We start from the raw sequence: 24,249 nt of genomic DNA, 5'->3' as shown, positions 1-24,249 counted from the left end.
CTTTCTGGGGTGGTAAGAAGTGTGGTACTTCTGTTTTGTAAGATTTCTGCAAATGCCCTGGGTCCACACTATTCACCCTTCGATGCGAGTTTCTTCTCAAACCAGCCTTGCCAGCATTCCACATTGTCAGGTCCAGCAAATTTAAGTGGCAGCAACTTTAAAAAACATTAAAGACCAACCTTCTAATGTTCAGAAGGAGTTAGGAAGTTCCAGGCATGAGTCATAAAATCAATCTCTTCCACCAAAGAGACTAATAAGGCTGCATAGGTGAGCATAAGCACCTGGGAAAAGGCTCTCAAGGAAAGAGCATTAGAGAGGCAAAGGTGATAGCACATTGTGGAAAAAATCCATGTATTTCTGCTGTAGCTGTTCATAAAAGCACCTGAGATACAGTCAGCTACTTGGCTCACATGTTCCAGGGAAATGTTCGCACAGCTGATATGCAGGAGGCAACATGTGGATCTCTGATGACATAAACCCAACGTTTTGCATTTATATCATGTACAAATGTGCCCCCCGCCCTCATGAATCTCAGACAGAGTATGTGTTCTGCAAACTGGGGGAAGGGAGGGGAGATCCCAGCTCATCATATCCACATTAGGCTACCCATGGTAAAAAAGACTGCAGAATTTAAGCATGGCCCCCAGCATTTGCTCACTGCCTAGTGCTAATCTCTTCTGTGAAGGCTGTGCACAGGTAGGGATCTCAATCACAGTCTGTTTCTGCCAAGAATATAGTAAAACACAGACAGCACCGGTGCAAAATTTCCCATTAGTGCTGAAGTGAATGTCTGAGGTCAGGCTGCGAGAGAGGTGAGGCTGGAGGTCTTCTCCCCTCCAGGGACTGTGGCTGTTGACAGAACTAACAAACTGAATAAAGCAGAAATAACAACCTGCAGTCCTTCCTGCTGAAATAAAGATTTCAATAACCTGTGTTGCAAATGGCAATAATAAGCAGTCTCTTCTGTTTCAAACCATTAGGAGCAAATATGACAGGGGTAGAAATCAGTCTTCAGAGCAACTGCTTATGTTAAAAGGCTTGCACAAAGCTGGAGTGATGGAGGTTTGCTTTCCTCACAAGCCAAGGAAGCAGAAAAGCAAACAGGGGTTTGACTGTTTCCAGGCAAATGGGCTGTTTTAATCACCTTCCTTCTCCCTTTCTGTACGTCCATACGAGTGCCTGTGAGGACTTTGATGTGTGCGCGCTGTGCTTGACCCCCAGCCCATGACTGCAAGAGCACGCACCCACCGCGTGACCAAAGAGCACATCCAGCATCAAACATGGAGGGGAAAAAAGAAAAACAAGGAGTGAGGCCCGAAACATCCAATCTGCTGTGCTCAGCAAGTTACTGGTTGTTATGGTAGTGACGCCATCGGGACTAGGAAAGCAGCTTTCTCTCGCAGTGGGATTATTGAGAAGATTATTAAAACATTTTCATTTAAAACTATTTGGCAGAGACTTCTGCATAAGTCAAGAGGACATTTCTGCCCATATCTTCTTCCAACAGAGACAAGAGAATTTAAGGGGGAAAACAAGAACAAGCAAAACCCCATCGACTTTCCTTATGGCTACCAAAAAGGGTCTTGAAAGAGCTTGTCTTGTGAGTGAGAGAGACACCAAGAAGTACTCCTTGGCCCTAGACAGGTAACACAACTCTTTGTTTCCTTCACTACCATTTCTGTCTCTGAGCAATAAGAGATCACGGATCTGCTGAGGGGCTGCAGGAATTAAAGCCCAGAAAGTTTTACAGTGTATAAAGGGAGTATCTTTTACTACTTTCAAAATGTTTTGTTTGATTTTTTTCCTTCCCAAACTTTCTTATTAAATGTTTGAAGCATTGACTAGACAGCAGTCTGATGTGTCTGCGTATGTGATGGATTGAACCAATCTACTGTTGAAGCAAGTGTCTCCTGCTATGTATTTTATAAGCTTAGTAGATTTATTGTAGGATGCAAAACCTCATGGATTATGCTGCAATTTTAGGTTGAATTATAATCATGCTATTGACACCATGTTTGATTCAAAACTCCTTCATGCTTGAATGTCTAAATTATCCATTTGGTTTGAAAGAAAGGTGATGCTTTATTCCTGTGGATGGTCTATTGGACTTAGAGCTGAAGTACCTCTCATGTGCCAGAGATCTTGTGACTAAATGCTTGTTTGAGTAAAGAAAGATCCTCTGAAAATGTAAGATATCCTGTAGCTTGGGTTAAAAAATTATTATAAATGTCCATCAGAAAATAGTTTTGCAGTTTAACTTATTTTCATTCTTCCTTTTGACTCAGACCAGAAAGTATTTTTAAAAGAAAATAGCTGCTCAGTTACAGCTTAGCACCTCTTGACATTTCCATTAGCTCATTGGTTTTCAGGTTATTTATTGCCTGGCTCTCTTAAAACGCGTGGGACAGAAACTTGGCGTAAACACTGTCAGTTCAAATGGAAATCTGTCTCTCCGTGTTCTTATACTGGGGTCACTGCCATCATATTTTAGTCGTTTGAATGTCTGGGTTATTATTTAAATATTACTATGTGGCTCCATAAATATACATGGCACTGTCCAAAATTACTTTTGTGGTAATATTTATATTTCAGAAAGATCCCATATGATTCTGCAGTTCATTTTAGTTACTGAAGACTCTCGGAGTTTTTTTGAAAGTTTGCAGTTTTGTGATCAGAGCTTCAGTGCTTGAGGTCCTTTGGTCCCTCACCACCTCTGGACACCAAGGACAATTCTGGACAAACCCTGAGACAGGGGCAATTGTTAGGCTACGTTCTGAGGAAGCCCTTGGTTTCCCTGGATCACTGGTAACAGGGAGTATTCCTGGTAAGAAGAGGGGTAGGATGCGCACCGGGGAAAAGAATACCTGGCAGCTGATCCTCCCCTCTGAGCTGACTCACCTTCTGGAGGAGTTGATTTGTTTCTGATAATTATTTCTTAATTTAGGGTTGAAGTTAGTTGGGGTGAATCACTGCAGCAATTGCAATTGTTGGGCTGATGGCTGCAACTACCTCCAACAGCCCCTGAGCTGGAGGGCTGGTCCCAGGAGGGTTCCCCAGTAGCAGTCCTGAGGTGGCTGAGTGATGGAGGTGGTACACAGTTCTACAAAATGAGGAGGACTTGTCATCCAGCCATGTGGCTTTTGTGCTGCACCTCCATTTGGCTTTTTCTGTCAGATGAAATCTGATTAACTGCACAATCTAATTAGTCTGTCAATTCCCAGAAATAACCAGAAATAGGAACTGAGAGCCAGTCTCCCTCCTTTTGGGAAGAGCTGGCAGCCCAGTGTTAGTCCTGCTCCCCATTACAACCCAGAAGTAAAGGTTGCCAGCCCAGCTACGTGGGGTGCCAGCCCAGTGACTCAGGGTGCCAGCCCACAGGCCAGAGCCAACCCATCAGGGCATGTAGCCCACTGGGCTTGGGCTTACACAGACCAGCTGCCTGCACAGCTTCAGGTGTCTTAAGCCGATCAGTAGCAATAAGCTCATTTTAGCCTTTGGTATAAATTAACACATTTTTCCATTTCCCATGTGTAGGCTTAATGAACAGCTCTAATACTTTCTACAGACTTTGTTTTGCATACAGGTTGCATATTTCTTTGCCATCCTCCAGCTTCTTTCTTTTTGATACGTGCCATCATTATGATACACACAGAACAAACTGGTTTTATCTTGACCATGTGAGTAGGAAGCCTGAAAGCAAACCCCTTTCCTTGTACTCAGGGCTGAGGAGGGTATTTTGCACATACCAGGCCTTCTGTAGTCACTAGCAGATTTGAATGCATTGAGATTTCCCAAGCTCAACTTGAAAGGCTTACAAGAGGATGGGCTTTAACTGAGCCCTCTGAAAAACAGACCAGTTGTAAGCTTGAAGAATAATTCACACTGGAAAGGACCTCAAGGAGGTCTCTGGTCCAACCTCCTGCTCAAAGCAGGGTCAGCCAAGCAATTGAACAAGGTTGCTCAGAGCTGTCTCTGAGTCTTGAAAAAAATCTCTCAGGATGGAGGCTGCACAACCTCTCTGGGCAATCTGCTCCCATACTGAATTAACCTCACAGTCTTTTTTCTTTTTTTCCTCATATTCAATCTGAACTTGTTTCACTTAATGACCAATGACCTCATTCTTCCTCCATGCACAGCAATAAAGCTCCATCTTCTCAATAGCTTCCTCAAAAATATTGGCAGGCTGCAGCCAGGTGCTTATGGAGCCATCTTTTCTCTAGACTGGACTAGTCCAGTCCCTGCAGAAATGCTCCAGCCTTTAACCATCCTAGTTACCCGCTACTGAACCTGCACCACTTTATTGATCTTTCACATTAGGGACACTAAAACTGGACACAACATTCTAGATGTGGTCTCACGAGTCTGTCTGTCCCATGTGCATTACTTTTGATTCATCCATCCCTGTAAAATTTCAGAAGTGTCCTGTTGACCCATTCCTCCAGCCTGCTTATGGCAGCCTTGTCCTCTAATCTATCAGCTGCACCCTCAGGTTGGCATCATCTGCCAACGTGACCAGGTGCACTACACCTCCTCCTACAGGTAACAGAAAAAGACATTACACAGGATGGGTTTCAGGAGAGGAGACCACTTCCCATCAGCCTCGAGGAAGGGTATGAACCATAATGATAAAAGGGTCTGAAGCTGAACGCTCAGAACCTCCCTCTTCGTGCAACAGGTGTTGTCTGTAAGTCATTCAAAGAGATATTTGTATCATCTCTCTTTAAATTAGGTCTGAACTAGGTGTCTAAGATGGTTTTCCATGGCCTTTTCACAATCAGTTATGGTGGTAAGAGAGATAAGTTTTTCCAATGATTAGCCATTTATTATGCTATTTTTTTATTTATTATCATCTATCTAGTGATCTAGATAACCACTTATCACAATCTAGATAATAGCTCAACCAAACTCCTGAAGTTTCCAGGAATGAAGACAGGCCAGATGATTTTATTTCTTGCTGGCAATAGATCAGTGTAATATTAAATCAGTGACTATTCAATATCCCACTTCATAAATCTGTGAATTTACCTCTGATTGTGCCAGTTAACTGTGAACTACATTTTGGCTTGATTCAGCATGATTTTCTGAATTTCTGATTATGTCCTTTATATGTCATTATAGTGGGAATTTGAATACCATCACACAGTGAAACTCAATGCTTTTAGTCTCAAGGTTTTGAGTTTATTCTGTCTCTGAGACAAGAGAAAAAAATGAGTGGGGGACAATTCTGAAAGCAAAAAAGATGTGTTAAAACCTTAGGGCTTGTCTTCATGCAAAAGTTTTAACACAGGTCATTATGGTGACGCGTAGATATTGCTGGCTATCAGTCTTAGGTTCATGATTGATTCCTGTCTGCCAGGCTCATACCAATAGGCAAAAGTTTGAAGCGAGCCTGGGAGATGATTTCTTTAGGTAAAGAGTGATTTTGTATAGCAAGCACGTAGGGAATATTTTCTTCTTTTTTTTGCCTTCCTGCAGGCGATATGAAAACTCTTACGAGATCAAAGAGTCCTCATCAAATAAAGGCTTTCCACCACTCATTATGCTTTACAGAAGTCAATGCTTAGAAAAACTGTAGGTGTTTTTCGTGACTTCTGAAGTGTTTTAGCTGAGGGCCCTGTGGTTATATCTCCTTTGTACTGGCTTGCCAGCTGGTCCCAGTAGCACATAGTATTTTAGCAGACTCAGCAAAACTAATCCCATTGCCTTTGCCCTCCTGTTGATAACATTAGGACCCTGTAGAAAGGACTAATGTCTAAGACTGTATCTGCCCAGTACTGGCCACATGCCATCTCTATTATGCCCACTTCAATTATGGCCACTTCATCTCAGAAAGAAAATTAGAACCAAGATAGTAAGTAGTATGAAATAGAAATTAAATGGCTAGGGCATCAGCTCAGATAATTGATGGTTCAGAGGCATAACAATGATACATAAAATCATGAATGATGTGATGAAGGTAAACAGGGAATAGTCATTCATTATTTCTAACAGTACAAGAACTAATTAAAATAGCAGGCAGACAGCTTCAGAGTAACAAAGGATGTATTATTTTTACACAAATCATAATTAAACTGTGGAACTCAACACTTCCAAGTCAGCTGGGTTTGTGGAATAAAGATCTGTAAAGGGCTGTTAGACAGGAGCTCTGGTTCAGCCACCTCTCAGCCTCCAGATTTGTGTAACCGGGAAGCAGTCCCTCTCTGGACATGTTCATTTTTGGTACTTTGTCCTTATGTATTCCTTCATGATCATGACAGAGTTTGGATACTTGGCTACATATACCTTTGGTCTATCTCTGGGCAACTACTGCTTTACTGTTTTGCAGAAGGAAATTTATTGACAATACATTTATATATACGGGGCCAGGCCCTCAAAATGTGATTAAATAAAATAACCAAGGCACAAATTCCCAATTACTGGACATCTAAATGTATGCAAATATATAAATATTTGTGTTTATTTTGTGCCCAAAATAAGGAAAATGAGAAACTGGACAGCCAGGCTATTAACAGGGTCTTAAATGCCTTGGAAATATTAAAAAGCAAAATCAGAATTGTGCCAGAATAAGGGAGGTGACTGTGGCTTTGATAAATTTTTCTCTGAAGGCAGTTTCATTATCCTTTCAGGCACCAGAAAATTACTATTTTCCCTTGTGAAGGAGATGATCTCCTGTGGGAAGTGCAGTGATTCCAAATTTTGCTCTTTTGACTGGGGAACTCATAATGGTCTAGGAGGATGGCAATTATTCCCATCAGCCTGCAGATCAAGGCACCCAGCAGATCAAGTGAAAACAAACAAAAGGAAGTTGTAATAAAAAGCTGTTGCTAATGATTTGTGTGGAATCTGCACTATGTATTAATATTTTTTACTTCCCCCCTTCTGGGCATGACTCAGTAGGAGCCTTTCTGTGACATTCCCCTGACTATCTTTTTTACAAAGAAAAGAGAATTTGAAATGGAGAAAAGATTATTTTTTTAATCTGTGACTCTGTAATGTGCAGGTGCAGAGATCTGATACTCAAAGGCTACATCTTGCTCTAACACACTCTGAAGGGGTTTTTGGCTTAACAGAGCTGATCTTTGCACCTTAAGCTTTTGATTCACGCTTTTATAAAATTTCCTCTTAGATTCTTTTAATTAGTGGCAGGCTGCTTTTGGAAGAGAAAAATAATGCACAGGAGCTGTCAGGAGTTTTTGCAATTCATCAGGCCAGATGCTGTTCTGTGAGTTCAGTGAATGCTCGCCACCTCTGGCAACTGGGGCACTTTTATTTAGATGCCCTTTAGACAGAAAAAAGTGACATTTGTGGGTTTATGTTTTCTCTGTTTGCTTTTGCATCTGTCCAAAAATATCTGTGGATAGTGCTTTCCTGCCCCTCTGTGATGCCCCAAGGTTTTGTTAGCTGATAAAGAGACCTGAAGATTAAAAAAAAAAAAAAAAAAAAAGGCGGGGGATCACAGAGCAACCTATTTTGTTAACAGCAAGGAAAGGATTTGGTGGCTCAGAAATATGCAGCTGCAATTTTGCCATCCCTGCCCTGACAGGCTGTTGAGCTGATCGTGACTCATGTAATTAAGATGATTTTGACGTTCAATGCCAGCTGATGAAAATTGAGGTAAGGGGAAATTAATTTTACATGCAAACTATAGAAAAGCATTGGAAGTTAACTCCAGAGAGAGATCACGATAAAGAAAATCTTGCCTGCTCTGATCTCCAGGGGAGAGTGAGAGAACTGCAGCATTTTATTCAGCCATCTGGAAGGAATTAATTTGTGGTACCTTCTGTGTCTAATTCATCAGGAAAATACTGTACAAAAGTGACACAGAGCACATGAGGACCCTGATGAATGTAAAACTAAAGGACTGGAGAAGGACTGGCTAGGGGGGACCCCAGCTGCCAGATGGGCAGCCTGTTCCCCAGACAGCCCAGCTCCCATTTATTCATTGTTGTGAGGAAAATAAAGAAAACTCCTGACAAAAGGACTAAGAAAACTCACTGTCTCCAAGCACCAGACATTAAATCTGACCAGTTGCTCTTTCACACAAGCTCCTCACATACAAGGGGAATCAGTCGCCTTCACTGAGCAAATAGAGACCACATGCTAACCAGGCTGGGAAACGGGCTGACTCAGGGGAATGTTGCATCCTTGGAACATCTCAATAATATTTACAAAACGAAATCCACACTGATTATCTACAGTTGCAGGGCTTGACTGCCAAGGTGGGTCAGCTTTTCTCCTTTTGCCAGTACCTCTGTGGTGCTGATGAACACGAAAGGCAAAGGCATCCATAGCTCTGCAGGTGCCTTTGCCTCTCGCCCATTGGTTTGGGGCATCTGGCAGGACTTCAGACCCGCTGAGCAGCTGCAGCCCTCTCAGGCTGCCCATAAAAAGCAGCTGGAAAAAGCTTGTGATTTCAGTACAGTTTTTTTCTTGACATTGACTACTGCAGGTTGGCAGCCACCAGCTGATTTCTTTCCAGCGAGATTTTAGGCATCTTGACACTTCAATGATAAGTGCAGAAACACTACAGATAGTCACTTGGATCCATCTTACTTCCTGGAGCACAGGTTTCCTTCACTTAGCTGAAGAAACAATTCTTCTGTGCCCCAAAGGAAAGTCTGAAATCAGAATGGGGAAAAGAGGCTGTTATTACTGGGGCAGCTAAGCCCAGTCCCACATCCTGCCCCCAGGCTAATTTCAGATTTGAAATAAAGCAGTGGAGTTTACTGTGTTCCTGGGTAGGCTCTGCACACACAGACCTCAAGCAGCTGCAGCTCATGGTTATATGTATGTCATGTATGTGCATCTCAGCAGAATTCGCCTTCTGATGCCACAGTCTCAATACACGTTTATCACATCAGGAGTAGCTCTGGCAGCAAATGTTTTATCTGGAGAGATGTAATGGTTTTCAGTTGAGCTTTCTAGGACAGAGTGAGCCTTTGGGTTTTTCTCAGTTGAAAGGTAAAGAGAAGGGAACATCCTTGCTCACCAAACCACCCTGGTGGCTCCCCTGGGGCAGTCTCTGGGTTACTTTAGTGAAAGCCCCAGATGTCATGGTAATCCAGGAGCTCCCACAGTTGTAATGTGATGGCCCAGGACCTCTCTATCCCCACTATGTATTTGCTGTGCAGGAACCCTGACAGGGACAACACTGAGGCTTTTTGGCAGAGCAGATTTGGCTGGGAAATGACCTTGTGATGAAGAAATGCTTGAAGAGCCACTTTTACTGAACTTCTCGCCGTTCCATGAAAGCAGTGGCACAAAGGGGTCAGCATACTATGAAAAAATTATTTCTTTGATTTTTTAAATACCTTTGAATTTTTTGGTCCAGTATTTTCTATGCTCAGGTTCTGCAGGAATATTGATAGTTTTTGTACGTATCTGGAAATTTGAGATAAAATAGTTCTGGATGTAAAGAAAGGAGAGAAATATCTTTAGCCATTTATATTTGAGAAAAAGTTTTTATTTTTTTTTACTGGTCTTCCTGACAAAGCTATTGGGAATAAAATCCTGAATTTTCCAGTAGAATTGTCTCCATGATATGCTGAATTTGGTAACTATTTGCATGAGGTACAACTTTTTGAAAATCATATGGTGTGCAAGAAATACACAGCCTAAGAAAGCCACCCTGCATTTCATAAACTGCTAAATGATGTAGGAGAGCCCAAAGAGCTGGGAAACACAACCAGAGCAGTCATTTCATGTGCAGCTCCCTCCCACAGAGACCTGCTTGTGCGAGCAAGCCTCTTCTGAGACCTGTGCTGCTGTTCCCAACTCTGCTTTTATCCTTTGAAAACATTAATTACACAGTTTCTGGGTCTGCAGGGCTAGAAGCCCAAATAACCAGGGTTTTTCTTTTCTAACCTCTGTTTCTTTCTATCCTGAAGGATGAGCTGGCTTCAGAAGAATTTAAATGAAGATAGGCAGCAGCAGGAAGCAGAAATTGCTGAAGCTAATCCAGCATATCACTGTCACGGCTACTCACAGGCCTATGAGAACAGAAAGAGGGAGCAGCATCAAGCCAGGAGGAAGCTCTGTGTAGCATCAGTAATTTGCATCTTCTTCATGATTGCTGAGATAACAGGGGAGTATGTGTGTTCAAAGAGAGCTCAGTGTGGTGCCCAGCACAGCCACATTCATGCCTTCTCTATACACTGTGCCTGCAGGGATCCACACTGCACAGAGGTGAACCCACCTGGGATTAAATAAACCTCCTTTGTCACCAGTCATTAAAAGAATAATGGGGGAGGGGTGGTGGTGGTGGGGTTTAAGTGAAATTATCGAAGTATTTTTATATATTCATTCGAGGTTTGCATCTGGGTAGGAATACAAAGATCAGTTAATAGTCTGAACTGTTCTCCCGGGTCTTTAAACTTGACTAAAAGTGACTAGCATGTCTTAGCATCATGTCACAAATGATTTCTAATAAACTGGATTTTTTTTTTTTAAAGATTAAAGGATTTTACATATTTACCCAGGCCAACGAGACTCAGCATTGATGAAGGTTGCTAGCAGCATAATCTGATAATAAATGCAAGGATCTTCACAAAATCCAGGGAAATCCAGGGCCAGATTTGCCATCTGTTTTTCTACAGTTAAGTCAATGTATTTATACGGGGCACATTTATTTTTTAAATTGGCCTGCTGGTGTGTCTCTGGATCAATGGAAGATTATTCCCCTACCTAATTAGCTTTCACTTCTGGACCCATCCTACAATATCCAATATAAGTATTTGGCTTGCTCATAGAGCATTAGCTTTCATTTTGTCCCACTGATCTGCTCTCTCCATGGATTCTGTGATATTTATATCGACCTGATAGTTCCTGCCTCTTTAACTTGCCCTTCTCCACAGTGAGGTGAGGTAGGGGAAGGCATGAGGAATCCCACAGACTTTTGCCATATGTGCTCCAGGCGATGTAACAAAAATCAGCCAGGAAGGCCTCTGAAACCCATACTTTCCTAGTTCAGGGACCTCTGGAGCCCCATGAAAATGAAAGAGAAAAGCTTTGTCTTCCCCACAGGTGAGAAGTGGAGGCACTGAAAGAGTTGTTGCATTTCTGCCTTCTCCCCTGGCTGCCAAACCCAGCAGGGACTTCTCAAACTATTCCCTCCCACGCTCTCCATCTGCATGAAGCCCCGTTGTTTGTAGGTCACGTGCATTTCCCCCGTGAAAACCCATACATATTGCTAATCCTCATGCAGTAATTTCCAGTGCCAGAAGTAATGCATTATTAACAAAACCATATAATCAGTAAGCTTAAGTTTGGTGAATGCAGCAATACTAGAGGATAATTGGAAGGACAGATGATATGTTAACTAAATGTTTCATTTTGCTTAATGAATCATATAGCTTTTTTGCAGTGACAGCTTAAGTAACAGGCTTGAAGACCATTTTGCTTCAGACCATTAAACTTTGACAAACCAGTTATTAACTGCAGTTACAGACAGCACTCTATGGAGATTTTTGTAATTATGAACCATACATTTAATTTTTTTAATCATTAAGCAAGACTGCCTCTGCCTGATGATTGACCATTGAGTGACTGACAATTTCTACTGCTTGTGGTATACAAAACTATAAACATCCATTGTAGGGAATAATAAGCCATAAAGGCCCCTTGTTGGGAGTATTGATACAAGGCAGTAAAAGCCTATAACTATTACACAGGCTTTACTCTTGAAAGTAAAGGATATGTTCCCCTTCCTTCTACTCTAAGTGTAAACGGCTTCTGTGGGCATTATTATGTTAAATGGAAGAAACAAAACTGCATCCCTCTCAGAGAAGTTGAAACGTTGTGCTTCTTTGAATGCCTAGGTATTTCCATGATATTTTTGCTCAAGCTATCTCTGCTGGCCATTACTGCTGTCCCAGAAGGGCTGAACCTGATGCACTAACTGTCTTTGAAAGACAATTATCTTTCATTCTTCTAAAGCAGACCCATCACAATCTCCATAGATTTGGAGATATCGGTCAAACCAATAGCACCCAATGTAAAGCCCTGATATGAAAGTAGTTTCCAAAGATTTTTAGTGGCTACGGACCAAATGTGGTTTTCAAAGTACTTCATTTCCATTTGGACACTAGAAAGAAAGACAAACCCTGCTTGCATCCTCATGTCAGAACAGAATATAAAGACTTGACCAAGTTGCTAAGATAAGCAGACTGAGATCTCAGAAATTCACCCAAGGCATTAGTTACACCAACAATACATAAAGTAAAAATTTGCAAACATTTTCCAAAGGCAGAAGGCTAGAAGCAAGCTTTTGAGATATTGTCCCACGGAATATGGAAATACAGTATCTAAAATGCGATGGGGTTTTGCATGCAGCTTGTGTTTTACATATTTGTTTACCGAAAGATAGGTGCTGCCTTGGTTGTTAACATGTGTGCACTGTCAGACAAGCCTTCTTCCCTTTGCTATGCAAAACTGCCTCCCACTTGAGATACAGCTACGCTGTGTGCAGGGAAAGTCTAAGATCTGTGTCATGACCAAAAAGTATATGTGTATTTATACCTGTGCATATCCTGGGAAATATTTGTTCTGCTGAATTTTTCCTTTTACTGCAAGGAATGAGGTGCCCCCAAATTCTGCAGCCATGCTTCCTCCCTTCTAGGAAGTAGCTTTCAGGCAGTTGTAAATGAGAGGCAACAGAGAAAAATAATATATGCCTTATATGTGCAAAATACATTCTCCTGTGGTGACAAAACATATGATGTTTGGTATTCTAATCTAAAATCTGCATACAGGAGGAAATTAAACAAACAGTCCACCCTGCTGGCATGAAGACCTTGCATCTATAAGGAAACAAGAGATGTGCCTACATGTCCCTTTGACAGTGGTATCCTGCCAAAGGTTTGAATGAGTAATTTTACGAAGTTTGTCAGGATTCATTGATTCTCATATGGATTGTGGTTAGGAGAAATGGGTGAGCTGAAATTAATCAAATGACTGAAGAATGGAAATGTATTGCCAAATGCAGAAACTAGATATTTTGGCTCTATTATTTCACATTTCCATTTTTCTACATTTGCACTCTGATGAAAAGATTCTCCTGCTGTAATGAGTTGGCAGGACATGTAATGAGTCCTGCCTATGATCCTTGTCTTCTCCTACAGCAACCAGTAGTGGGGTTAGTTTAGAACAAACTTTTAGTTCATTTGGGTTTGCCCTTATCCCTGAGACACGGTTAGAAGAATTTGGCAAAACAATGATATTTGGCTTAGTGGGTAAAAGAAATGTGGATTACAATAACCTAAAATGGTTTGAGTTTGGTGTTTGGGGCTTTTTCTTCAGAATTTACACCCTGGCAAAATAAAATTATGTTCAGCCACATTTTTTGAGCTTTAGTAGGAAAATTAAATCATGCATTACAGATGCAAAATGATAGATTAGTCCTGAAAACAGAACATTTTTCTCCATACCCTCACTAAAATGGTTAGTTGTTTATCACAGGCCTTCTACTGGGACCTTTCCATGTATTCCTGTTTTAGTGTTGCCTGTGACAAATAAACAGTCAGGCATCCAGCCACCCAAACCTCAGGAAGAACATGCATATTTTCCTATAACAAATAGGAAATGAATCCCATAAGCTACATCTCTGAATGTTTGTACATACATAAAAATATCAGTGTTCTGTGAAAAGATAGTGGGACAATACTGGAAATGTGATTCCTAATACGGCTTTTCATGAAGAAATCTGATACTAAAATAGTCACAGTAAAACAGTCCAACAGTAAAATAACCACAGAACTAATGTATCACAACTCTTATTGTTCTTAGGTCTCTCTTTCTCACAAAGAAATTTGGCTTATGTGTTTCTATTAATTCATACCTTTTATTACATGGATGAGGTAGAAAATGAAACAATCTTTGAAGTGGTTTGAGTCTTGTGTATGATGACTGAAAATTGAGTGTTTCCTCTTATTCCCAGCAAAGCAGGTCTTGAGTCTGATCTGGTTGATTCAGACTTCTGACCAGAGCGATGATATGGATGTGTGTTTCACACAGGTGGGCAGATCGCCGGGAGCCTGGCGGTGGTCACAGATGCGGCCCACATCCTGGTGGACCTGACGAGTTTCTTGATCAGCCTCTTCTCACTGTGGCTTGCCTCCAAACCTCCTACCAAACAACTAACTTTTGGGTGGCACCGAGCAGGTAGCAAACATCTCACAGTATGAACATGTGGAATGGGAAAGGAAGATTATCATAGCCAGGGACTGGAAAATGTGCTGATGTCCGACACAGTTCTGCAGGCATTTAGAGACAGCGCACTAATGCTCTCAAAGCCCTCAGGACTCAAGATAAACAGAGTAAGACAGTGAGCTTCAAAGAAGTAAAGAGCATCTCTTCTCTACAAGTGTGTTTTTCAGATGACTATTTACTACAGTTTTGGGCTGGTGCTAGCTTTGGCTGAGGTAACAGCAACTTCCCTCATTGAATTGAGTGTGAGGAGGACTAAGCCCTCAACATGTAATGATAGAAACACAAGTTTCTATCAAAGCAGCGATACCCATAAAAATGAAGGTTTCCTCTATTTATAAAGAAAATTATTAAATTATTTTAAACAGTCAACATTACATTTGTAGAAAAGTGAGATCTTTTAACATTTACCCTTTTCTAGATCCTCTCCCTGCAATTCTCTTTATCTTTGCTTGTTTTTATCAGATGCAAACACAGGTAGATTTTTAACATACTCTATCCTTAACCAAAATCAATATTTTTGCCAATGACACCTAATACCAAAAGCCTGATAATCAAACACAAGTGTTTTTACAAAGACAAGACACCAGTAAAACATTAACCATGAGAAAAAGTTTCTCGGAGTATGAGTCTGTTCGAGATTTAGACACCTAAATATCAATGCTACACATACACAAGCACATATAAATACAGGGTCTGATACATTCAACAGAAATGTAGACTCCATTCAGCTGCATAAACACAGAAGTCTAGTGCTACATCCCTAGAATGTCTGTCTTATGCATGGGAATGGCAGCTGTCGCACAAGTCCCAGAGGAGACTGCACAAGGATGCCAAGCACAAGACCAGGGCATCTCAAATGTGATCAGATGCTCATATTTAAGAAACTAGTATGTGTTCCCAGTCAGCCAATGGAGCAATCACCATTAATTTGACATCCATTGCTCATAAAGGTAGCTTAGCTAACACCTGCAGGTAGACATTTCAATTTAATTGTCTCAGTCTGGAAGTGAGTCTTCTGCTGGATGTCTTGGGACTCAGTTTAGTTGCTTGTATGTGAATGATTTGTGCTGTTTGAAATCCAGCTGCCACTCCAGAGGTCTATGGATAAATTATACGTCTTGTGTCAAGCCATACATGGAGGTGCCAATGTATCTCAAATGACTCTAGACACCTGTGCACCTGAACCAAGGACTCAGATGATAAATACTGAACATCAAGGATGTTCAGTATGAAGGCCCAGAAGCAGCTTCTGACTCAGGATGTCTATAGGCCAAGGTTGTTTGTAGCCACAGAAAGTACCAGGGAAGACATATGCCATGCTCATCCTGTCTTTATGTAGCTCCCTAAGTATATTCTATCAACTCTGCTGGAAACAAACTGGGTGAGAGGAAGGTTCAGTGTTACTCAAGCACTGCTGGTATTATAGAGACAACACACAGCTGAATTTTGCAGCCTTAGAGAACTACTACTCACCATCAGTAAATCATTCATTACTTTTTGTGTTTATGCTCTCTTAGCCTGCGGGAAAAAAAAGTGAGAGACTTCTCTCTTGCTGATGTAGGCAGGTTCAGCCACCTCATGTAACTTCATCCTCAGTCTGAATTATATTATTTTTTTTTCATTGGAATGCAGAAGTTCAAAATCAATCCTTTCTTGCCTTTTTGTCTGCAAAGAGAGCCCTATATCAAATCTTAGAGGCTACTTAATTGCATGCCATGATTGCTATCCTGTTTCTTGCTTATTTTCCCAGCTATATTTCCAGTGTAGTATGCAGATGGGTACCTTAATAGAGTAGCCAAGGGCAGTCAGGTGGCAAAGTCACTCTTCACTGACTACCGAGGTCTTGCAGGTGCAGCCCTCCATGATACTGGAAGCAGTTCACTGCTTCTCTCAGACTGATAGATATTGCCATGAAAAGACTGTATGACACGGTTCAGGTTTAGCAGAAGCCATGTGAATGCCTCCTGCCCTCCAAGCCAGAACCAGTGCAGCTACTTCCAGCAACACAGATTGAAGCACAATATTGAGTAAGACTGATAGTGTGAGCCAAACCTACTTCCAGGTACAAAAACTCTCTTGCACCTCAGTGTCCCTCTGCTATGATTCACAGATTCCCACACAACCTACACTATTGTTTGCTGTACTCTGTTACTGCTAGTAGTTCTAAAGAAATTTACCTGAGAACTGAGTGCTGCAGAACTGGTCTGTAAACTTAGCTAAACTTTTGCTAAGATAACACATTGAAAATTAATATGTATTTTCACCTATGTAGGCAAAGATGAATTCTAACGTATTCTGTTGTGGAGGATATGCACACATCCACACAGATATGAACAAAGGTGTTCACAAAAGCTGTTGGCTGCTTTCATGCCCATGATAGCACAGCCATCAACGCCTTCAGTTGGGCCAAATTTGCAGTTTCAACCTGTAACCTGCAGGAAAAAAATTGTATGCTTTATTTGAGCTTCTCTCTACTTTTAAGCAACACTAGATTCCCCTGTCAGTGCATTTTCATTTGTTATTTGCCAGTTTTAGCAAAAAAAATGATTATTTGATAAGTATTTGGAGCCTGGACTGCTGCAAAAGGGGTGACCCTCATAAAAATATATTCAAAATCATAAGCTGTTTTCAGGGATTGTCAGTGGAATTCTGTGCAAATGCTTTCTGGCTATCTACTTCCTTTCACTTTACTATGAGCTCTCGTTTTCCCTGGTACTCTCTCAGTTGTGCTCACTTACCCATTCAAGTCACATGGCAATTACACATCCTATTAGAAGCATGCTGCACATTCATGTGCACTTCCCTGGACGTCTCCTATGGCAGTGCAATAAAAGGTGGCCTTGGGGACTGGATTTATTTGAGCCCAACTCAGAGCCAATAGAGACAAAATTAAATTTTGCTGCCCCAGGGAAAAAATAACTTCTTTTGTTTCTCATCACAGCTGGTGGCACAAAAATGATTTTGTGGCATTGGCAGGATGAGTTCCGGGATAAGTTTTGCTGGCAGGACCTCTTTGGGGGCTGTTACTGCTTTTCTGAACTGTGAAATGATAAGAAGTGTGCAGAAAGAGGGGAAGGTAATGGACAGGGATTATGTCTGCCAGTGGGTTTGAGTGAGCTGTGCCTTTCTCCTTCCCTCCAACTTCTGCTCCTGTGATCAAGATAATCTTGTTGGGGAAGGAGGGCTGGTCTCTGGAGTTTTCACACCACACTATCAGGGCCAGAAAACTACACAAGATTTGCTCTTTTATCCCTCCTTCTCATTATAGTTCTTTTTGCTCCTGGCAGAACTGCCCAAATGATCTTTTTCATCTCTCCAGTTTCTTTGAATGACACATGAACTCAACACTGAAAAGGAGTCAAAAGTAGGGGCAGGTAGAATAGGGTTAGGCTATCACATGCATAAGGCTGCCCTGGGAAGTCACTGGATTTGCTATGACCAGAAAGGGGTTTAGCCCATTCTTTGTATGCATTCTCTGCCAACATACAAGAAGCCAGTCTCCTGGCTATAAAGCTCAACAAGTCTAGAACCATTACCATCAACCTCTTAAAATTTCTTGCATTTCTGTTCTGACTGTTAAAATCAGATTGTTTTAATTCCTAGAAATTCTGGGAGCTTTGATGTCTATGATAATTGTCTGGATGGTGACTGGTGTGTTGACATATTTGGCTAGCATGAGGCTGCTACACCCTGATTACGATATTGATACTACAGTGATGCTCATTACCTCCGCTTTTGCCGTGCTCGCCAACATCCTGTAAGTTATTTTGTTTTCCTCTCCATATAATATTTGAAACTTGAGCCTGCTGCTGTAATTTGATAAAAAACTATATAGAGATATTGGCCTCAAAAATATTAAGTACTTATGATGTTCATGAGAATATGGAAAGGAGTCGAGAAGAGAGATCATGCTTCTCATTGAAAGTTGCAGTTGCTCTCCTACTTTCTCTTAGTTGCCACACTGGGAAGGCAAAATTCCAGGAAAAGATTAATCTCCATCTCACTTTTTAGTCTATGTCAGAATATTCAAGAACTCTGTAGAAAATGAGGTCTCATTAATTACCCTGTTCACAGACTTTCTTGTTTGTATGCAAACCAGTGAAACACGCAGGAATTATCTGCTTAGCCACTCTGTATTTCTACTTAATGTGTCAGATTTTACTGTTCAGCATTCAGAAGTGAGAGGGGTGATGATGTGTGTGACATCACTGCTTTCAGAGATGCAGTATATCCACTGGTATTTGCAGCTTTACGTCTCTTTCAGACTAAGCCTGATTCTGCACCAGACCGGCCACGGGCACAGCCATGGGGCACAAGCCAGGGGACACGTGTCAGCCCCTCGAGAAAAGCCAGTTCTGAGCAATGCCAGCCTGCGGGCAGCCTTTGTGCATGCCGTTGGAGACCTATTCCAGAGCATTAGTGTGCTAATTAGCGCACTTATCATCTTCTTTAAGGTTAGTTTTATTAGTTCACTTGCCTTCCTTGCAATTAAGGATAAGTGTTTCTTTCACAGCATTGTGATGTCGGGTACTCTGTAAATATTTCCTCTGTCTTAATGATACACATTGTAATTTAGTCAAAGAGAACTATACTTGGGAACTGAAATGACTGTTGAGAGCGTAACAGTTGCTTCTTAGTGTTCCAAGCAGATACTTCAGTGTCTCTCCATTTTGTCGTTTGTAGCACCTTCATTTTCTGTGCTGAGGCTGAGGCTCCCTGACAAAGGAGGCCAGCACTCATTCTGTACTAGATGAATTGAATATATTATTCTTTGATATTAACTAATTAAAAATTCCAATAACCAACAAAAATGAAATTAACAAAGTGATGTGTTCATATTTTTCTAGCCAGAATACAAAGTAGCTGACCCAATCTGCACATTTGTGTTTTCCATCTTTGTTTTGGCAACCACCATCACCATTTTAAGGGATATTTTGATTGTGCTAATGGAAGGTAGGACCTGATTCCAGAATCAATAAACTTATATTTTAGGTTTGTTTTCTTCTGTCTCTTTCTCCATAATGCTTATATGTGCTGAAAAATTATAATAACACACTTCTACATTAGTTTCCAATATTCTTAAGATTCTGATCATACTTTAAACTATTTATAATTTTAATCAAAACTGTTTTCTGTAAACTCTAGGTTTACACATATGCCAGTTTTTGTAAAAATCAGCGTATTGGTGTTTTGCTAATGAGCTCTGAGTTGCTTTTGTCTGTCGTATGTGTAGCATTGCTTTTTATCACCCTTTTGGCATATGAGATGCCTACTCACCTCATTCATCGTGTATTTCCTTTACTTGTGTGAAATAAAAGTCTTCGTGGAAAAACAAAAAAGAAAAAGACTGTGCCTTGAACTGTTTCTGTTAAATGGACTGAGTGCAAGGGGCAGAAGTTTGAAAGATTTTTAGTTACACCAGTCTAGAAAAGCAAGCTATCGGACCTTTCCAGTCATGTTCAAGTGCATTGGAATAGACAATTTTCAGTACATCAGCAGCAAGAAGAACTACGCTTAGCAATATTTAATCCTGTCAGCTATGGGCTTGAACATTTGATTTGTAAGGACAAATGACTTGAGCATTCACAGAGGCATGTTTTTGCCTTCCTCACACTGAATAATATAATGCAACCTCTTTCTCAGCCATGAAAACACAAGGATTAAAGGGAAAAGTAGCTCTAATGGTGCAGGTTTTTAATGGGTACTCAGTATGACTGTCTGCATGGCTATTTACTTCTCTCTTTCACTTTGTACCTACTTCTGTTTCAAGAAATAATGTTTCCAATATTGTTTTACAGTAAAGCTTCATTCTAGCGTTGTTTTGCTTTCAGTGATCATGAGATAGAGATACATCCTTGTAGAAGTGTACCTAGACAAGAGTGCAGCAACTGGCTGTATTCTGGCTGTCAAAAAATCAGAAGATGTCTTCATTACTGAAAAGAAATCAAATGACCAGGAAGGTCTGGCAACTCCTGACACCCATGAGTCTCTTTCTCAACAGTGACTCCCAGCTTCCATAAGCAGTGCTGACATGCCAAAATCACAGTGCTCTGATCCCCCTTGCAGCAAGACCTTTTACACTGTCCTCCTGGAGAGGGCTCTGAAATCAGGCTCCTCTCTCCTAAATAACATCCTGCCCAGAGTTTTCTGAAGAGAAATTGGATGTTGGAGCTGGTGTTGGAGGTGGCTCTTATCTCATGCATCCAGCCTTGTCCCAGACTGTCAGCTCCACAACCCCTGTGACTGGCTGTGTCATGTAGGCATTGACTGTCCGGGGTTTTCTCTAAAAGAGCATGAGCATGTCAGCATCATATTCTATTAAGTCAGTACTCCATATAGCATATCATTCTTGTAATAAATGGATAGGACAAAGCATACAACACTGAGGTCATTAACAATTACAAATAAGTATCAGTTAAGGTATGAAAGACAAAATTAACCAATACTGTGCTCATCATTATTATACTTCATAACTGGTGGAATTAAAAATATTTTTCAGTTTACTGATCCAAGTGGATCATGATGAGCATCCTAGCTCATAGCTGCTCACATGCATTTGCAAATTCCCAGGCCTCACTCCAGGGATGATGTGTTATTAAACTTCTTATTCAAATTTGGATTTAAATTAAACTCTGAATTTCATGCTGCAACACATCCTGTCACAATTGTCCTCACTCTGAATGATGGTCACCACCATCATGTATTGTAAGAAGGCTTGTCTAGGAAAACAACCACTGGCTACTCAATAACTAGACCTGGGATCTAATCTCATTTAAGATTTCTGAGTCAAACCATTTTAATCTTTACATTCACCTTTCCTTCCCTGCTAAATAGATGCTTCTCTATTGTGTGAATGTATTGAGGACAAAACGCCCCAGAGGTGTTCAAGTGATGCCATAGAATCTGCACTCACAAAATATGTTGGTGCAAAACTAGGACATGTTCTGGCTAAATAGCTCATCCTATGTAAACTGAACCCTCAGGGTATCTCCTAAAACATGCATGAGTCTATACCTTCCATGGACAAGTGTATAACAAGAGATAGGATTAAATAGCACAGTGAACTCTGAAATAGATGGGCTTTCAAAGCATTAAATATTTTTATAAAAATTATGCATCTAAAGTGAATAAAGGTTCATGATGCATTTTCCTCTATCAATCATCATTTCTATTCCTTAAAATATTCTTTTCCCATCAATTTCTCCTTTTCAGGAACATCAAAAGGATTTGCTTATGATGAAGTGAAAGCAAGAATTTTAGCAGTTGAGAAAGTGGAGTCTATTCACAACCTTCATCTTTGGTCTCTGACAATGAATCAAACTGCTCTGTCTGCTCACGTTGCCACAGGTCAGTAAATTTCTGTAAGCAGGGAGTAAGTGTTCAGCTGCTGTCTAGTAAAGGTCAGTCTTTCCTGATTTGGATGAAACTGACTGTATATCAGTTGCTTGTTAAAATCTTGGCATGATTTTGTTGGAAAAATAAAACCAACAACAATAACGAGAAAAGCTCTCAAATCCTCCTCTCGGAAATCTTGCCAAAACAACAGGGACCTCTACTTAGTCAAAAACTTGAAAATTATAGAGGCTGTGAAGCAAGGAAGTAAACCACAAGGTATTTTAAATAAATTAGAAGAATTAGGCTCAGACTGGATTTTTTTCACAAATAGATTCTGGAGTGGATTTGTCAAACTTGAAAACTGTTGATCCCTATAACAAAAACTTACAGGGCAAATCTGCATTGCAGATGCATCTCTAGTCATAAAACAATCTTTAAACATAGTTTGGAATGTAGAGAAAACTCCATGGGAATAGTTAATATTATAAAATATTTTTAAACTGTAATTCTTATCCCAGTTGACAAATTGTGCACTACCCAGATCAATTTTCACATCCATATGTTTGCTTTGTAAATATTAAGGTCTATTTAAGAAAAAAATCCACCTGTGTTTGGCCAAGGACAGGTTCGGTGGTGAAGTCCTCCATGGTGTCCCCACTTCCCAAAAACAGAGGGTCTATCAGCCACCCAAATCACTTGGCACTGCTGCTACTCTTTGACTGGATGAACTAATCTTTATTAAGTATTTCTGCTTTCCTCCAGTCTTCTGCCAAACTGAATTTCTATGGTGATTACTCTTAGCTTAGCTCTTGCCAAAAATTGCATATTCCAACCACATTTGAATGAACAATCTTTTGCTGACATGGAGGTTCCCGAAAGAAGGATAAAAAGGGCAAGAAACACTTCTCAAACAAACTTCTTGGTACAAGTTTCTGTCAGTAAACATTTACTTTTCTTTAAAGTATTATAAAAATGTATGTAATTTGATTATTTTCTGCTTGCTATCTATAGCAGACACAACGGACAGCCAGAAGATTTTGAGAGACATTACCCAAGCCCTATTTGAACACTACAGCTTCCACTCCATCACTATTCAGATTGAATCAGGAGAGGATCAGAAACAAGACTGTATCTTCTGTCAAGAGCCCAGGGACTAAAGGGAGCAGTACTCTGTACCAAATAATGATTACCCCTCTTACAGGTCAATGGAGACTATATGTGCTGGTTTATGTAACTGATTAACAACAAATGGCAATTAACTGACACAACAAACCCTGCCATTGCAAGCAGTGCATGGTCCTTTCATTGCTGGTATCATCTACCATGAGAGAACATGTATTGGATCCATCCATCAGCCAGATCGCCTGTCCATCAGCAGTTTCTTTCAACTACAAGAGAAATTTCTAAATTATTCTTGACTAGAGCAGCAGATCGGCACTAAAGCAACACTTAAAGAGTGGCTGTTTGTAATTAAAGGTAACAAAAAACTAATCAACCTTCAAATTACCAACAGGCCAATTATCATAACGTATAATGAAATGTACTTTTAGTGTTAGCAAAGCTCAACATTTACTGAGGATGAAAGAGAAAAATTAAATTACCACAAGGGATGAAGGCATCTGGGAAAGAAAGTGATGGTGGCATGTGCTTTCCCTGCCTTTTGGCAGACTCTCCTCTTCCTGATACATGTAAGTATCAGATGTGTATCACGCTCTGCAGCATGGATCACAAGAGAATTTACTCCATTCACATTTGGCAAATAGCTCTTTGGTTTTTCAGCTAGCCTTGTTTATCTTTCATCTAGCCCTCAGGCAAACTCTTTTCTGCTAGACATGAGCAGTATTCTCTACTATCAAGACATCCCATAACTCATATAGCACTGCATCATGATGAGTTATGATAGAAGATTTGAGGTGGACTTTTGCGTGTCTGTGTCACAAGGTACCACTGAGTCATGACAATAAAACAGATCAGGTGCTCTTAAAAATGAAAAAATAATTATGGCAAGGGAAGAATGGGGCCCATTCTGAACATCCTGTCTAGTGTCATAGTTCATGGTACAGCCTGTGGGGTGTTACCCAGTAACACTACATCCTGAAGTTAAAAAAACTTCTGTCATGTCACACAGCCATTCGCTGTAAAGGGAAGAGAAGCATCTCTCCTTCAGGAAGCTAATTTCCACATTTCCTAACAGGATGTGCGTTGTGGGTTAGGAATGGTATTCCTCAATTTTATGTTCCTACCAAAACACTCCAAACCACGCACTGCTAGCTCACTCCCCCGTTTCCCTTCCCCCTCCCCTGCAGCCAGATGGAGAAGAGAATTGGAGTCACAAAAGGTAAAGATTATGGTAGAGATAAGAACAATTTACTGGAAACAGCAACGGAATAAGAAAATGAACAGTAACAGCAACTGTATTAAATGACAGTGTAAAGAGGTGAACTGTTCCCAAGTGAGTGCTCACCACTACACCACGCGTAGACCCCCGACAATACCTCATCGTGCCACCACACTACATGACCTGTACAGAACCCCTTTCCCTGTCCCTGGAAAATGTTTTGTGGTGTTGTTTTGATGTGAGGTGGTATACAATAACCTCTGTGTCTTAGCCATGCCTCCTCCTGGCTACCGCAAAAATCAACCCTGTCTTGGCCAGAACCAGGGTTGAAGGGTCAAATTTCCCTCCTTTTCATGCCTGAACTTTGCCTC

The 24,249-nt window shown here is 40.8% G+C and overlaps 1 protein-coding gene across 1 annotated transcript; it reads left to right on the top strand.

Moving 5' to 3' along the window:
• The first annotated feature begins 1,564 nt into the window (after window positions 1–1,564).
• SLC30A8 (solute carrier family 30 member 8) lies at window positions 1,565–22,697 on the top strand. Its single transcript, XM_032698611.1, has 8 exons — window positions 1,565–1,644; window positions 9,888–10,096; window positions 14,011–14,157; window positions 17,809–17,962; window positions 18,470–18,659; window positions 19,053–19,158; window positions 21,418–21,552; window positions 22,552–22,697. Exons 1-8 carry the CDS (start codon window positions 1,565–1,567, stop codon window positions 22,695–22,697), a joined length of 1,167 nt encoding a protein of 388 aa, XP_032554502.1.
• Window positions 22,698–24,249: the final 1,552 nt, after the last annotated feature.

This window comes from Chiroxiphia lanceolata, chromosome 1 (genome assembly GCF_009829145.1).
Source record: "Chiroxiphia lanceolata isolate bChiLan1 chromosome 1, bChiLan1.pri, whole genome shotgun sequence".
NCBI lineage: Eukaryota > Metazoa > Chordata > Aves > Passeriformes > Pipridae > Chiroxiphia > Chiroxiphia lanceolata.
This window is presented reverse-complemented; position numbering and strand designations above follow the sequence as displayed.

Bases quoted from the DNA above. Each gene is read 5' to 3' on its own strand.
- SLC30A8 (XM_032698611.1), top strand. From the start codon at position 1,565: ATGGCTACCAAAAAGGGTCTTGAAAGAGCTTGTCTTGTGAGTGAGAGA. The intron at 17,963-18,469 runs GTAAGTTATTTT...CGTCTCTTTCAG, and splicing joins GCCGTGCTCGCCAACATCCT to ACTAAGCCTGATTCTGCACC. The intron at 21,553-22,551 runs GTCAGTAAATTT...TGCTATCTATAG, and splicing joins GTCTGCTCACGTTGCCACAG to CAGACACAACGGACAGCCAG.